The sequence below is a fragment of the Merops nubicus genome, unplaced genomic scaffold (assembly GCF_000691845.1).
Source record: "Merops nubicus isolate BGI_N331 unplaced genomic scaffold, ASM69184v1 scaffold5184, whole genome shotgun sequence".
NCBI lineage: Eukaryota > Metazoa > Chordata > Aves > Coraciiformes > Meropidae > Merops > Merops nubicus.
The window spans coordinates 30,323-45,197 of NW_008606081.1; the positions used below are offsets into that span (position 1 = coordinate 30,323).

Below are 14,875 nucleotides of genomic sequence, written 5' to 3' on the forward strand. Positions count from 1 at the left end.
AGTTATAGATTCACTTACAATGGACTTGGTTGCTTGCCATTATGTGCAATTTAACCCTAAACAGTAGAAGAGAGACACACTTAGTCGATTTTGACAAGAAAAATCCCACATTTAACTTTACTGACAGTAATTTTAGAAAGGTTTTCATGCTAGTTTCCAAACCATGCTAGATAATCTTAATTTTTTAAGGTTTGAACAAAGACTAAGAAGCCCGAGAGAATGTGCAAATGAAAACTATTTTAGAAAGTTGCTTTGGAGATCTACATAAACAATTTCAAAATTATCTTGGCTATAAATTTAACGAATACTAAAAACCTGAGAGATTTCATGCACTGAATGGTGCCAATAACCATTCAATCAAAGAACTAACATTTCTCAGACAAATTAGATGATCTGATAAGGTTGTTTAGGGTTTGCTTTACTTTTGTTTTGTTTTGTTTTGTTTTTTTCCCAGATGGATTTTCAAAGCTGAGAGAGCTACAATCTGCCAAAGCAAGGCTGTTCCAGGGCAATACCATCATGTGGTTGCCATTATCTTTAAGGCATCTGCTTCTGGCCATTAGATTAATTTGTCTGGTATAGATTTTGAATTATCATTGTCTTACAGCATGATCTGAACTGAAATGTAAGCGTGAAAAGTCGTATTACAAAAGGGAACATTAACCATATTTCACATTATGATTCAGAAGGCAGTGCCCAGAATACACTAATATTTGGAAGTTAAAGTAACATAATAAAGAGCTGTACTTCCACATGCTACATTTTGGAAGCCTCCCATGTGGATGTTAATGGCTATTACAAGGATAAACCAACGGACAATCCAGCCTCTGGCAGTGATAACTACAGGATATGAAGGGAAGGGCTTAGGAACATGGCAAGCAGGGGCTGTATCTCTGTACACAAGATCACGTTTGAAATCTTAAGTGTTTGATAATGATGTATATTAGCACCAAAGGCTGCAGCTTCAAATTGTCAAGAGGATGTCTTGGTATCTTAGTGGAAGATCTGCCTTGCAAGCATATAGAGAAACCAGAGGAATCAACAGGAAGAAATAAATTTCTCTGACCAGAAAGTAAGGCATGTACTGAATAATGAGCCTAGATGGATTAACTCTTTCGAGCCAACTGGTTCATATTGAAAAATTTCTGGCATACTCACAATCCACAGACATCTTGGATAACACGTTCTTGACACTAAAAATTACAGAAAATAAGTAAAGCTGTCTGTAGTTTATAAAGTTGTGACTACTTCATGATAAGTGTGCCAGTTCCAAGGGCTGACTGGTCTCATACAGAGAAGAAAATCCAGCTTCTTGCTGAAGAACCTGGTGGTGCTTCTACGACTTGAGCCTAATGAAGGGTTATCTGCCTACTTCAAAGAACAGTCTCAGAGCTACTTCCTCCACTCTGACAGCCATGATGTAGAAAGGATCACAAAATGAGAATATCCTACAAACATTTTATGGCACCCCAGGATACTAAAGGTAAAGAGTAGAACAGGACAATAAGACTCTCCATAGCACTTAATGAACACCTTCCCCCAGGAAATAACTTGGTTGAAGCCTGGCCTACAGGCCTGAAACTTGAATTATGTGTCCAGCAAATAAACTCAGGAGATCACCTTGTCTCGGTTACCTAAGTAGGTCCTATTTGAATTGAATCCAGAATAGAGGAGAAAGTTCCAGGATCTAATCTGCACATGTTGGCACTAGGATACCACAGCAAGGACCTACAGTTTTCCTTATGAGAATCAAACCATTGTGTAAACTTCAGTTTCTCCAGATTTCTTATGAAGCCTTTTAAGTTTAAGAAGTGGTTCATTTCTGGACTGTACCTCATCAGTTTTTACAAGTGTCCTTCACTGAACCTCAGGCAAGGACCAGTATTGGACTCTCCTGACTAGCTACTGTTTATGTAGTAATCAACAATGGCATAACAGTGTTTTTATTTTGGCTTTCTACTCCCTTCATGGCCATTCATAACATCGAGTGCTTTCTTTCACCTTTTCTGTCAATTAACATTTTTCTGCATTCTTTGTCACATCTGAGTGTTGAGAAATTGAGTAATTGCATGCCTTCCAATATATGCCTCTTTTTTATCACAATTTAGGTTTAATTAAGTTTTAATAACTTGACACTTAATTTACTGCGTATTTTTAAAGTTGTTTTCTTTAACTTAGATGAAGAGATAGGCACTGCATTAGAGAAGAAAGTTGAGCTACCAAGATTGCTCACTCTCCCCCCCACCTGTCTGAATTAAGTACCTCTTTCAACCACTGTAAATTATGGAAACTAGGTTATTTCACTCTCAACTGCTCACATCCAGCATCCTCTTGAAACAGGTAAATACAAGAAATTTGGCTTTAAGTGCAATTCATTTGGAAGAAACAAGAGTAGTTTAACTGGAACATATAACCGCATATAACTAAATACCCAATTTGGAATATCTTTATTTGTGAACATCTTTACTCTGAAATGAAAGAAGATGATCAACAAATACTGTCCATCTTTACTTTTCCATGAAAATAAGCTATTATGGGATAAATTACTCATGTGTTTGTCAATTGCAGCCTAAGGGACACATTACCTGTTTATTAAAAATCTAGCAAAAAAGGAATTCCATACAGCTTTACCTTTTCAAGCTAAAATCGTGTCAGAGATATTAATGCCTGTACTGAACTACTAACTTTTATGGATGTCATCATAATAAAAATATGGTAGCTAATAACCACTGTCAGAAACTACTCTTATCTGTAATTTTTATACCTTTTTAGTAGACTACTCTCAGGTTTTAAAGAAACATGATTAAATCAATTAAGCATCACTGAAGATCTGAAACAACAAAAAAATTACTACAGAATAACACTGGTCTTTTTTTACATGTTACTCACACAAGTCTGAAGTTTTGAGTCCTGATTCTGACCTAGAACTTGATATCAGCTTCCAGCACAAGTTCAGAAAAGCACCTATAATAAACACCTTTTTCACCCTATCTGACCAAGTAAATAAAGAATTTAATTTTAACCTGTCAAAGCAACCAGTTTCAAATCACAGTCTGACAGAGTACAAAGGCATTTAGACAACAAGAAATAAACCCAACCTGTTGAACATCCTGTTGAAAAACACACAGCTGAAGCCGCTGGTGTAAGCGGACCTTTCGATGCTGCCAGATATTTTCCAGTTGGCGCTGGTGGTGCAGTACCTCATGGATGACATCCAGAACATGATGAACTGCTTTTGAGTAGTTGGCAGAAGCCGTGAGAGAATCAGAACTCCCAGGAGTCAAAGGCCTCTGAAGTTTGTCAAGCAGTGACTTTCCATCTTGGCTCACCTGACCACCAGAAAGGAAGAAGAATTACTTGTCTTGCCAAAATCTCACAGAATCACTATGGTTGGAAAGGACCTTTAAGATCACCAAGTCCAACCATTATCTAACTCTACCAGGCCACATCTACACCATATCCCTGAGCACCCTATCTGGAAGGTTTTTAAGTACATCCAGGGATGATGATTCAACCACTTCCCTGGGAAGCCTGTTAGACTATTATTTCTCGTTAGACTAGTCTATTATCTCATTAGACTATTATTTCATTCCCCATTTTAGATGTCTTTAAAATCTTGGGAGAGCAGCGCTGAAGATCTTTTTATTCCAGGTGTGTTTACATGCAGTTGCTGTAGGAAAAAAAAAAAAAGTATATTCTCCTCTATGTAAGATAATTTTAATAAGTAACACTCTTCTAAGTAACAGCCAATCCTTCAATTTTTCAATTATCTTCGGATTGCTTTTCCTTTAAGGTGATTAAAAAAAAAAAAAAAGGCAACAAGTCATTACAAACAATATTCTTCAGCTCTTTCTCTAGTCAACAAAGCACCTAAAATTAAGTATTCGTCAGGAATCATCCTTCCAGGACTATCTCTCTTATCATTTGCTGTAAAGATGGTGACAGAGGTTACTTTCTATACATTAATATTAATGTGATGACTATATTTAGGCCAATAGATATGAGCTTAGAAAATTATTTGATCTGACACAATTTACTTCTGAATCATTGCTGTTACTATTAAGCCAAAGGCAAACTATTTTATAGCAAACTTAAACCTATTAAATCACTTAAAACCTTTCAAGGCAGCACAGAAAGATACTCTTTTCTAAAATCTGTTTACCTACTGAGGCTGACAAGAAACATTAGTCATTTGTAATCATCGTCTTCTCTGAGTCAAACCACAGCAAAAATATTCAGATTTACATTGCATGCTAATTAAGAAGCAACAATCCTATGTTATCTGGTCACTATTAACATTTAGCACTTGCTAAGCCTGAAAGCACTCTTCCTGGTGTTTTAACAATTCTTTTTGTCACTTCTAGCATGAAGGTCAGAGAACTGTCACAATTCAGTATCATTCAGCTATCCGTTAAGTTTTCTAATAGCTCATCTAACAGGCAGGAAAAATTAGTACAAAACCACAAGACTAAGGTGTAAACAATAGTCTGAATCCATCAAATCAGCACTATATGAGAAACAGAATATTTGTCAAAGCCTTCCCCCAGTGGCTACTTTCAAGAATTTTCACTAAATCTAGGCACATTTTAAATTGGCTATTCAGAAGTCAAACAGATTCAAATGAAAATGTTTTTCTAATTACTAGTTTACAAGTGAGTTTATTTCTCAGCTCCAATTTAAGCTTTTTCATTTTGGTAATAACTATCAACACAGAAAATGAAGCTCACTTGGAAAAGCAGATCCTATAAAGTCAAGTCAGACAGAAGGAGTATAGTCCAAAGTAGTAATAATGAGGGTTTTTTTCTGTATTCAAAGCAATTATCTAGTACAAGTCTTCCAAATATTTCAAGATAATGTACTTCAATTATATATCCAGAGTTCATGAAATTTAGGGGAAAAAATAATTAATTGTGACAGCCCCTTGGTCTGATTAGTTTATTAGCTTTACAAAAACATGCACATTTCCTCTTTGGAGTTAACAGAGTAAAGTCTTCTTCCTTCCTAGTGCATGGCTACTTTAAGATTTCAGTGAGATATATAACTTCATTTATATATTTGACTGCATTTAGGCACAGCTATTGGATTTTCAAGCACACTAGTTATCTAAGCTTGTAAGCTAAGTTACTTTTCTAGTAATACACAGTAATCATCCTCAGTAAAATAAGACTGTCTAGTCCTAAAAGTATTTTCCTCAAAATTAGTCTTCTACTTTGCAACCAAGTCATGTTGTCAAGACACTGCAATCTCAAGTGAATGACTAAGTGTTGTAATTTCCAGTGTTCCTCTCTCTCCCCCTGCACTTTTCGTTCATGACAAAATGAAAGAAGCTCCATGCTGTAAGAGAAATGAAGTCAAACATCCAATAATGTTCAGCAATAGTTCTGCAATAACTTTACACAGAAAGACAACTCCAATCTTCAAAAAGGAATACATGTTTAAATAAGGCAAAATAAAACCTTTCATCTAGAGTAGGAACACGGCTTGTACATGCACATACAACTATTATTTCTGTACCAGTTCCGGTGACTAAAGACAAAACTATTGCTTTACCAGATGGGGAAAAGGAATGACCAAAAATCAGAAGAAAGGAATCTAATGGGGTGGGGTGTGTTTTTGAGCAGTACCCATAAATATTTTGCTAAAATCTCTAGCTATCCCAAAGTCAAAAGCTACAGCTTTGAAACCCGAAATAAATTTTCAAGGTATTTGCCAGAGTAATCCTATAATCTACCCATCTAATTTATTCTCATTATACGTCACCAGGAAAAAACAGTATTTAACATGGTAATCCAAAGTACTTATTTACACTAACACCAGGCTCTAATCCAGTCAGCCCTGATAAAAAAAAAAAAAAGAAAAAATGAAAGAAAGAAAGAAAGAAAGAAAGAAACAAAATATATATATAAAGCAAACAAAACCAAATAACACAACCCACCCCACTCCCGCTATTTTAACTTCAGTGCTTCACAATGATTACTTTAGAGAGCCTTCTTATTCCTTGCCACACTCTCAGGGGCCATGAACCCCAGATTGCCTTTCTTCACATACATCTACAAATGAGCGACATCTCTGCCCCTTGTTCTACCAAGGGGTCCTCCCAGTAAAGAGACATTATAAGGAAGAAGATAAACCTCCCTCGAAAACATGAATGAGTTAAAACAGCTATGTGTAGTAATAAGAAGGTGTGTTTCAGTATGTCATATCAGTTGACATAGCAAGGTGGCATATATCAGGAATGAGGATGTCAGTGTGTATCTTGCCCAAAAGAACAACAACTCTCATGAATTCTGGATATCTGACTCATGGTAATGAAGTTTATGCAGCCCCTAAGATGGTAGGTATTCAGAAAATCCCCAGTTTTGATATCTAACAATAGGACTGCTCATCACCCCAATCTTAACCTCCTTTACTGCTAAACAAAATGTGACTAGACATGATTCGGTTGCTGGTAATAGAGCTGGTTCACCAGAAAGGAGTTTTATCTTTAATGTAATGTATAAATCACAACCATTCTTTTAAAAGCACATGGTGTGGGATTGAATTAAAGTGCAAGCTGTGGCCTAACCTAGTCTATGTCCACTGATGATTTTTTACTACCATTTAATAAAATGCATAATTTTATGCAACTTCCACGAGAATGGAAAGTGTTGAATTTAATCCAGAGTAACATCAGTTTAACAGCAAGAATAGTTTTACCCTGTGATAAGAACAACCTTGGAAAAAGAAAGCTAGAAAAGCTCAACAGGAAATACAGAAAATGCCTGTTAGCTAATAGTGAAGTCAATACCCATTTGATTTCTTACTTCAGCTAAGTAAAGCACATGAGACAAATCAAAATATGCAGAAAAACAACAGACATTTTAGCCATTGCTTTCTAGGCCACCTTCAGAATAAACATTTTATCTTAAGCTGTAAACACAATTATCAGATATACTGGGGGATATTACTTCATTCTGTGTAGAATCCAAGGTTAGAGCAGAAGCACAGGAAAAGCTAATCTTACAAATGCTGACTACATAGGCACACCAGCTCCTGTAAGTGTCTTTGAGGCTGGCAGAACTAAGTATATTACTTTCCTGCTTGTCAAGTGATGTCCTTTGATGGTTAAGGCTTTTTCATGAGGCAATTTCAGAGATGGATTTTCAAAACACATGTAAAACAATCCATGCCAACAGAATGCTTTCCCAAAGAATACTCCGTTAGCTTCCCTTCAAGTAAGTATTCAAACAATAGTATCATATCGCTATTAAAAGCCAGTAATATGTAAATGTAAATTAAAACATACTTAGTACACTGCATGGGTTGTTTGTACCACACAGGGTTCCATCTTGCCTTTTAAACTTCTTTCAGAAGGTTAAGGGGAATATGTAACACTTAACTTGTGGAACAGTAGTAGTAAACTCCAGTATACTAAATTTAAAAAGAAGCCTGGCACTTGAGTTTCCAACAAATGCACTGTGCTACAAGCAATGCCAGTTCATGATCCAAACTTAACATTGCACCATTTTATGAAGTCAGCAAGCTAAGGAAACAAACAAGACACCTACCTCAGAGTAAGCCAAGGTAATATGCTCATAAATCCCTTGATGATGATGAATAGCATCTTCTAAATCTTGCAGTTCTGAAGGAAGCTCGACCTCACCACAGGCTTTACACCATGAGTCTACATTGCTCATGTACTGCAACAGAGAAAAAACCCATCTTTCTTGATTTTAGGTTCTTACAGTAAGTACACACATGTTGGTAATATATATATAAGGACTGGCATCTGCATGACAGCCTCTGAAAAGGGCAAAATGTTTAATGTATTTCTTTCTGAAGTGATCAAAATGAAGCTTTTATCAGAATAAAAACAAATATTGAAGTCTAACTACGCTTGTGCTTTTAGTTATGTGGAACTCTGCACTGTTCACCAACAGGCAGGTTTAGTTGTATGCTGGCAGCCTTCAGAAGCACTTAAACTGTTGACAATCCTGATGCTGCAAGTTTACTCTTGCTCTTTCCCTTGACTTTGAAGGTAGGACAAAGTTTACTTCATTGTGCACCTGCTGTTTCAGATGTATGAAAGCCAGTTATGGCTTTGTCTACATAAAGAGGCAGAACATGCTACAGCTTTCAAGTCCAGATCCTCAGCTCCTACCCACCAACTCCCTGTGCAGATACTCATGGTACCACGAGATACCATGTCACCTCTTTTAAACCTTCAGAGAAAATCAAGTTACTTCGCACATGCACACACACACATACAAAGAATTAATGGCAAATTGTTCACTGAAACACTCTGTCTTTTGCTGGAAAGAGATCATCAAGGAGGAAAAGCAGGGTTTTGAGCACAGCAAATTCACACCTCAGTCCCCAGAGCACTAACTTCTACACACAGAGAAGCACTAAATCCATTTGGCAAGCTACTACAGCAGCAAGCATGCAAGGGCTTTACAACTTAAGTGGGGGTCTCATAGGACTAACGCTGAACTTTGAGCACACGGTTGTGTTGGCATAGCTGCTCAAGTCAAGCCTTTAAGGGAAGACAATGCAAGGGAATCTCTTCTGCAGATAGTTTCACTCTGAAACTTAAGATGTCTCGACAGACAAGAAAGCGCCATCATAGCTGTATGCACAGCAGAAACTCTGTCAACTTATTTTTGACAGTTAGGGACATGAATTTTTTTCCATCGTTATGCTAGGAAAGGAAAGAGGAAAAAAGAATCTGTTTTTTAAGAGTTTTCATAGGTGTTAAACTTAGTACGGCCAAGTACATGTGGTATTGGTAAACTAAATTTGTCCTACGTTCATGTCAAGTTCAAGTCTCAAAAGCTTTAAGAGATTAAGCCATTTCTCTCATCATGTTTCTTAATTCCTGTGGCACATGTAGTCTTTTGAGAACAAAGTAATCCCCAGACCATATCTGGTACTCCACTATGTTTGAAAGCTGGGAGGAAGGGTGACACAGTACTTAGCTCCAAGATACTTATTTATTTTCTCACTTCATCAAGGAACAATTTCAAAAATCTCTAATGTTAAGCACTGAACATTAAAAAAAAGTTCCATATGGGACCACAGAGCTCCAGCTCTTGCTCCAGCCACCAGGCACTGATAGGCTGGGTGCAGTCTTCTCTGTGCCTGACAGTGGGCAGTGACACTTACCTGGCACTTGCAAGGGAACATGTGCATTCAGGAGGGGTGTGTTATTTTTTTGGGTGCTTATTTTTTAATAATCTTTTAACTCAGGTCAAGCATCACCAGCCTCTAAAGGGGCCATTCCTCTCGTTCTGAACCCTCCCTCCTTGAACTCACTCTCCACTGTTAATGAAACAGCTAATATATCGCAGCCAGGTATCTTACAAAGCAACTAGGGCAATCCATCACAGTTAATCATGAAGTGAAAACCGCAGAAGGAGCAATTAAAAAGGAAATTAATCCCAGCAGATGCTGTGCTATTTATTTTCTCTTATACTTCTCTTTCCCCCTTTTTACACTTATATACAGTGCTGAAGAAGTTAACACAAAAGCTTACCACAGCTGCCCACCACACAAACGCAAAATTTATTCACCCGACTTCTCTGACAAACACCACTTTCTTATGAAAAATGGCATCATTTGAATCAGAGTATCTATCTGTTCATGTTTCATCATCTCTCTCCTATGTGTATGGCTGACAGTGCTTAAATATAAGCCTGAATAACCCCAGCAACTAGGAAAACATCAGTACTGATAAGATACCACACTGTGTCTATCAAATGCTTCAAGCTGGTTGATGACTTTTATACCAGAAAACAATTCCTTCATCTGCTTTTCATGTGGCTTTTTATGTGGCTTTTCTGTAAAATCTGATAAAAATACTTATTATAGTGGCACCAGTTTATATGCTTTTCCTTAGTCTGTCTAGGGACAGTTAAACCAATATCACCACAAACATAATGAAAAGCAGTGTGCATTTATATCTTAATGTGTTCATGTTCCTAATTTCTGGACATTTACAAAGCTGAGTATCTTTGTAGTAGAGGTCAGGAAAAAAACTCCCTAAATTAAAGAGTGCTGCCTCTGTTTCTGCAGTTACCAACTCCAAATTGGTTCCTTCATTTATTTCAAATTGAAGTTTTATCAGACTTTTTCTTGGATCCAATTTAGAAAGGTAAGTGGAAATAAAAATATCTACAGCAGTCATAGAGTACACCAGAGCTTCAGTGAGCCATAACCATCCAAGCACCTCTGCTCTCCAAATTCACCAGAAATGTACAGAGCAGACAGTCTATAATACCAATGGGTGACTGAACAGCACACACATAGCAACTCCTTCAGAACTCAATTCCCTTGAGAGAAAAACACGCTTTCACCATCAAGACTACTAACTTGGGGATATTTATTCCTATTTCCCCTACATATACCTCTTCTCTGGAAGTTACATATGGTTAATGACTTAATTAAAATAATTGGTATAGGCCTAAAGCTAAAATTTTTGTTTAATATAGGAGGAATCTCTTATGGGATACTAAGTAAACATCTCCCACTACAATTTCAGCTTCAGAAGACAGTTAATTAACTTCACAACTTTTACGCCAGTTCAACTTAGTTTGCTGTAAGTGATTACAATAAGCTAAACCTTGAACACTCAAGGACTGATTGGGGTGGAGTGCTGAGGACAACAAACCAAGTTATGATTTCCAGGTGTACAAAACACACTGTATCAATACTGACTATACTGGTTTTACCCTTCCTTTTTTCAGCTTAGAAGCTTCACATAGTTAAGCATTTATATCCACTTCCTTTTGATTCATAGAGCTAATCTGGCTAAGTTTTATCTCGCATTGATATGGGCAAGGCATTTTGTGGAGAATACAGGGGCAGTGTGCTGTCCTGAGGAGAACAAGCTTTTGTTCTCAAAAAGTTCAGCTGAAATGGGCAGAAATGAATACTCTGGCTTTCTTGCTGACCTTTTCTATCACGTTCTTGTACTTCCTTCTAAGTCAAAAATCAAACAGGACAACTCACCATTCCAGCAAAGAAACTCCTGTTGGCACCCTCCCCATTCACTAACCTGTTCAGCTTTCTGATGGAAGATGGAGGACATATCCAGTAACGTGCTACGTTCATCCAAGGCTGCAGCAAACGCCTTCCGTTCCTGCTCCAGCTGACTTGCAATCTGTTTTATTTGCTGTGAAGCATAGTGGCCCGACTCCACCAGGCGATTTGCCACTGACATGATGCGGTTGATGTTCACATACACATTCTACGGAGAAGGAAGAGGGAAAATTGAGGGGAAGTTAGCAGATCACTTAAATACAGAGATATACTTCTATAAAATTCTTCTTTATTATACAGTACTGCTTAATAGACTGGTTTTATTTTCCAACTGTGTGCATGCTGAACTTCGGAATCTAGGTGTATAATGTAACAGCCTACGTGACTGCCAACTTGAAATTACCAGTCTCAAGCTAACACTAACAGTCAACTTTAACAAATTCATATTATATTAAGTCCTATTATTACAATGAAGAGCAAAAACTAACCATATTTTGCAACAGCTTCAGTTAGAATTTTTACATATGTTCAATTCAACAAGACAGTCATACATACACAATACAGGAAAATCAAAATTATTAAGCACTTGATCTATCTACAGTATGCATGTCTGCAGCATCACTTTACAAATCCTTACATCAGCTTCTGAAAGTATTTCTACTTTTCAAGTAACAAAATACATAACCCTGAGTTCTACGGAGTTCAACTGTTTTAGATTTCATTTTCTTGCCACTGTATTGCCTCAGAACTAACACTGATAATTAGACAAATAAGGTCAAAGATCAGAAAAATTCTCTAACATACTGGCCTTACTCACTAATTGCCCTTAGTCACTGCAATTTTCAACCGAGTTTCAGATTCTGGCAAAGCCAGAAAACAAGAACAACTTCACCACCAAAAGGTTTCTGAGTAGCCCTTCCAGAGATATAAGTATGTAATACTGAGCTGGCAACTTTCATTTGGGCTGACTCTCAGGTATCTAGAATCAGGTTAAGTTCTTAAAATCACAGGATTGTTGATGTTGAGAGGTCATCTCCAACCTCTACTCGAGAGAGGTCTACTCGAGAGAGAGTCCAGCGAAGGGCTACGAGGATAACTGGGGGACTGGAACACCTGGTCTATGAGGAGAGGCTGAGAGACCTGGGGGTTTTCGTCTGGAGAAGAGAAGACTTAGGGGGGGGATCTAATTAACATGTATAAATATATGAAGGCTGGGCGTCAAAAAGAAAGGGGCAACCTGTTTTCATTTGTACCTTGTGATAGGACAAGGGGCAATGGATACAAGCTGGAGCACAGGCAGTTCCACCTCAGCATGAGGAGGAACTTCTTTACTGTAAGGGTTCCAGAGCACTGGAACAGGCTCCCCAGGGAGGTTCTGGAGTCTCCTTCCTTGGAGACTTTTAAGACCCGACTGGATGCGTTCCTGTGTGACTTGCCCTAGACTAGATGGTCCTGCTCTGGCAGGGGGGTTGGACTCGATCTCCAGGGGTCCCTTCCAACCCCTAACATTCTGTGATTCTGTGATCTAGTCCAAGCCCTCTGCTCAAAGCACATTCAATCAGAGAGATCACTCAGGCTCACATCCAGTGGGGTTTTAAGAATCACTAGGGATGGAGAGACCACAAACTCTCTGGGCAACCTGCCCCAGTGCTTGTTACATTTAAATGGAATTTCATGTATTTCAGCTTGTCCCTGTTGCCTGTTACCTCTTGTTCTGTTATTGAATACCACGGAGTGATGTCTAGTTCTGTCTTCTTTACTCCCTCCCATTGGACATTTACGGTTTTATATACATAAGATCCCTCCTCAGCATTTCTTTATCGAGGGTAAGCAACCCCAGCTCTGTCAGCCTCTCCTTGTATAACACAAACATGCCATACAGGTACTTCAGAGAAGCAATTGGTCACAGTGACTTCCCAGAAAGGGAACAAGAGTTTTCCACACAGCACCGTCCTGTAGGCATATCCTAACTTGTGTGTGTACACTTGGAGCAAGCTCAGTTCAGCCCTGTTTTGCTGATTACAGCATCCTTTTTTTTCACATTACAGCAGAGCCTTTGCTTGCCAATCCAGTCCACCACTTTACACTTGATTTTTGGTGGTCTTCTCCCTCTCCCATCATTCTTACTATAAAGTTCTTCTTAGCAGGTTGTTCTGTCTGCTGGCAAAGACGCTTTTGCCCCACTTAGACAATTAGCAATCCTTGATCCTGAGAGAGAGAGTCCCTCAGGCCATCATCAGCTGTGTAAACAGTTGTTGACCTGCTGGATCCATCTACCACTGTCATCTGCAGGACTGAAAAGAAAAACACCTGGGCTCTCATGCCCTTGATCATTGCCTCTACGGCCATGCAGTCACACTTGAGACTTTCTAGGTCCCCCCTGGCAGTATCCCTGGTGCTCACCTGGAAGAGGGCAGAGGGCAATAGTCTGCAGGCTGGACAAGCTTTGCAAGTCTTTCCACAACATCCCAAATCTAAGCCCCCAACAAGCAGCAAACTTCCATACAGAATGAGTCCAGCTGGCAGATGGGCGTCTCTCATCACTATCACTCGCCTCTTCCTACTGGTGCTCCTGTGTGGCTCAAACTCAGATGGCACAGATGCTTTATTTCACAGCTCCTCGTGCCAGAAGCCATTATCTTCCAACCTTCATCATCACAGGAGTCTCCACTTCCCAAACAGATAGAAACTTATTCTGCCTGACTCTCCTCCCTTCAGTATGCAATACAGTTGGTAGTTTGGGCTCTTGAAGTTGCAGTGTTGAAAGAGATCTGGTCAATCTCTTTCTCATTATCTCTGATGCTGTGCAGACTGCTGACATCCTCCTGCAGCTCCTTTACTTGGTGACACAGAGCCTTAATAACTGCAAACCTCCTAGGGGAAAGGAAACTCTCTCCTGCTGTCCCAGCCTTGCTAAGACGCCACAGGCATTCCCTGCAGCCCCAAACCTGCAGACCTGCATCCTCCTTCTTGAGCTCTCTCTGGGTTGAGATCTCTGATGTTTGTGACAAGCACAGTCAGTCCAACAATATACCTGGGGCCAGTTCCCTGGGGCACACCACCATAGCTGCTGAGGACATGGATGCTGTTCTGAGCAGAAGTTGCTGGCCCTTTCTGTATGAACTGTGACACAAACTGGTGTGTCCACTGGCTGGATCTGTTAGTTGCACTTAACCTTGCCCATACCCTAAAAATCTACATGTGGAGCCAAACTCTATCAGACAGAACAACTGGGAAGAAAACAATAAACACCATTAAATCTCAACATTCTGCAGTGAAACATTTTTCCCTCTTGTCCACACAGTGCTTTCTGGAACTGCAGCACACAGGAAATGCCACGGAGCAGTTAGCTACGTGTTGTCACAACCGTCCCCAATCAAGGGGTGAGGAATTGAGTTCAGTGAGCCAGGGGGGATAGAACTGACTGGAACAAGACTCAGTAAAGGCCACAGATCAACAAGTGACAGAAGGGTAAAACCTGCTTATGGTTATATTACTCTTGAGAGATGTGATGGGCAGCCTGTGCCACAATGTGAATATACCCCTGTGGGTAAGAGAGGTCCACTGGCACGTGGACACTGAATGCCACACAGATGCTGAGCATCTGAGGTGAAATCACTACCTGCTAGTGTCAAACCATTGCCCAGAACCTTAAACTGGCTAGCTGGATCAAGGGTTGCAGTTCCTCCAGGTCTCACTGTGCTGGCTCATCTGAGTGGTAACTGGCACAGGTCTCTATCAATTGTAACTGTATGCACATATGCAAGCAGGAGTAGCCCTGACAGAGCCTACACCTCATGTGGTTCACTTAAAGTGAACACAGCAGTGTCATGCTGGTTGTTTTTCCTTCCTGCAC

General features: G+C 39.3%; 1 protein-coding gene across 1 annotated transcript in view; it reads right to left on the reverse strand.

Moving 5' to 3' along the window:
* LOC103772200 (triple functional domain protein) overlaps positions 1–14,875 on the reverse strand; it is a gene marked incomplete at its 3' end in the record, with an annotated part of 66,697 nt that overhangs the window by 28,396 nt on the left and 23,426 nt on the right. The window contains exons 6-8 of the mRNA XM_008939522.1: positions 11,036–11,227; positions 7,548–7,679; positions 3,099–3,329 (exon numbers count right to left, since the gene is read on the reverse strand). Of these exons, the coding sequence (XP_008937770.1) occupies positions 3,099–3,329; positions 7,548–7,679; positions 11,036–11,227 (555 nt within the window). The remainder of the gene's footprint in view (positions 1–3,098; positions 3,330–7,547; positions 7,680–11,035; positions 11,228–14,875) is intronic.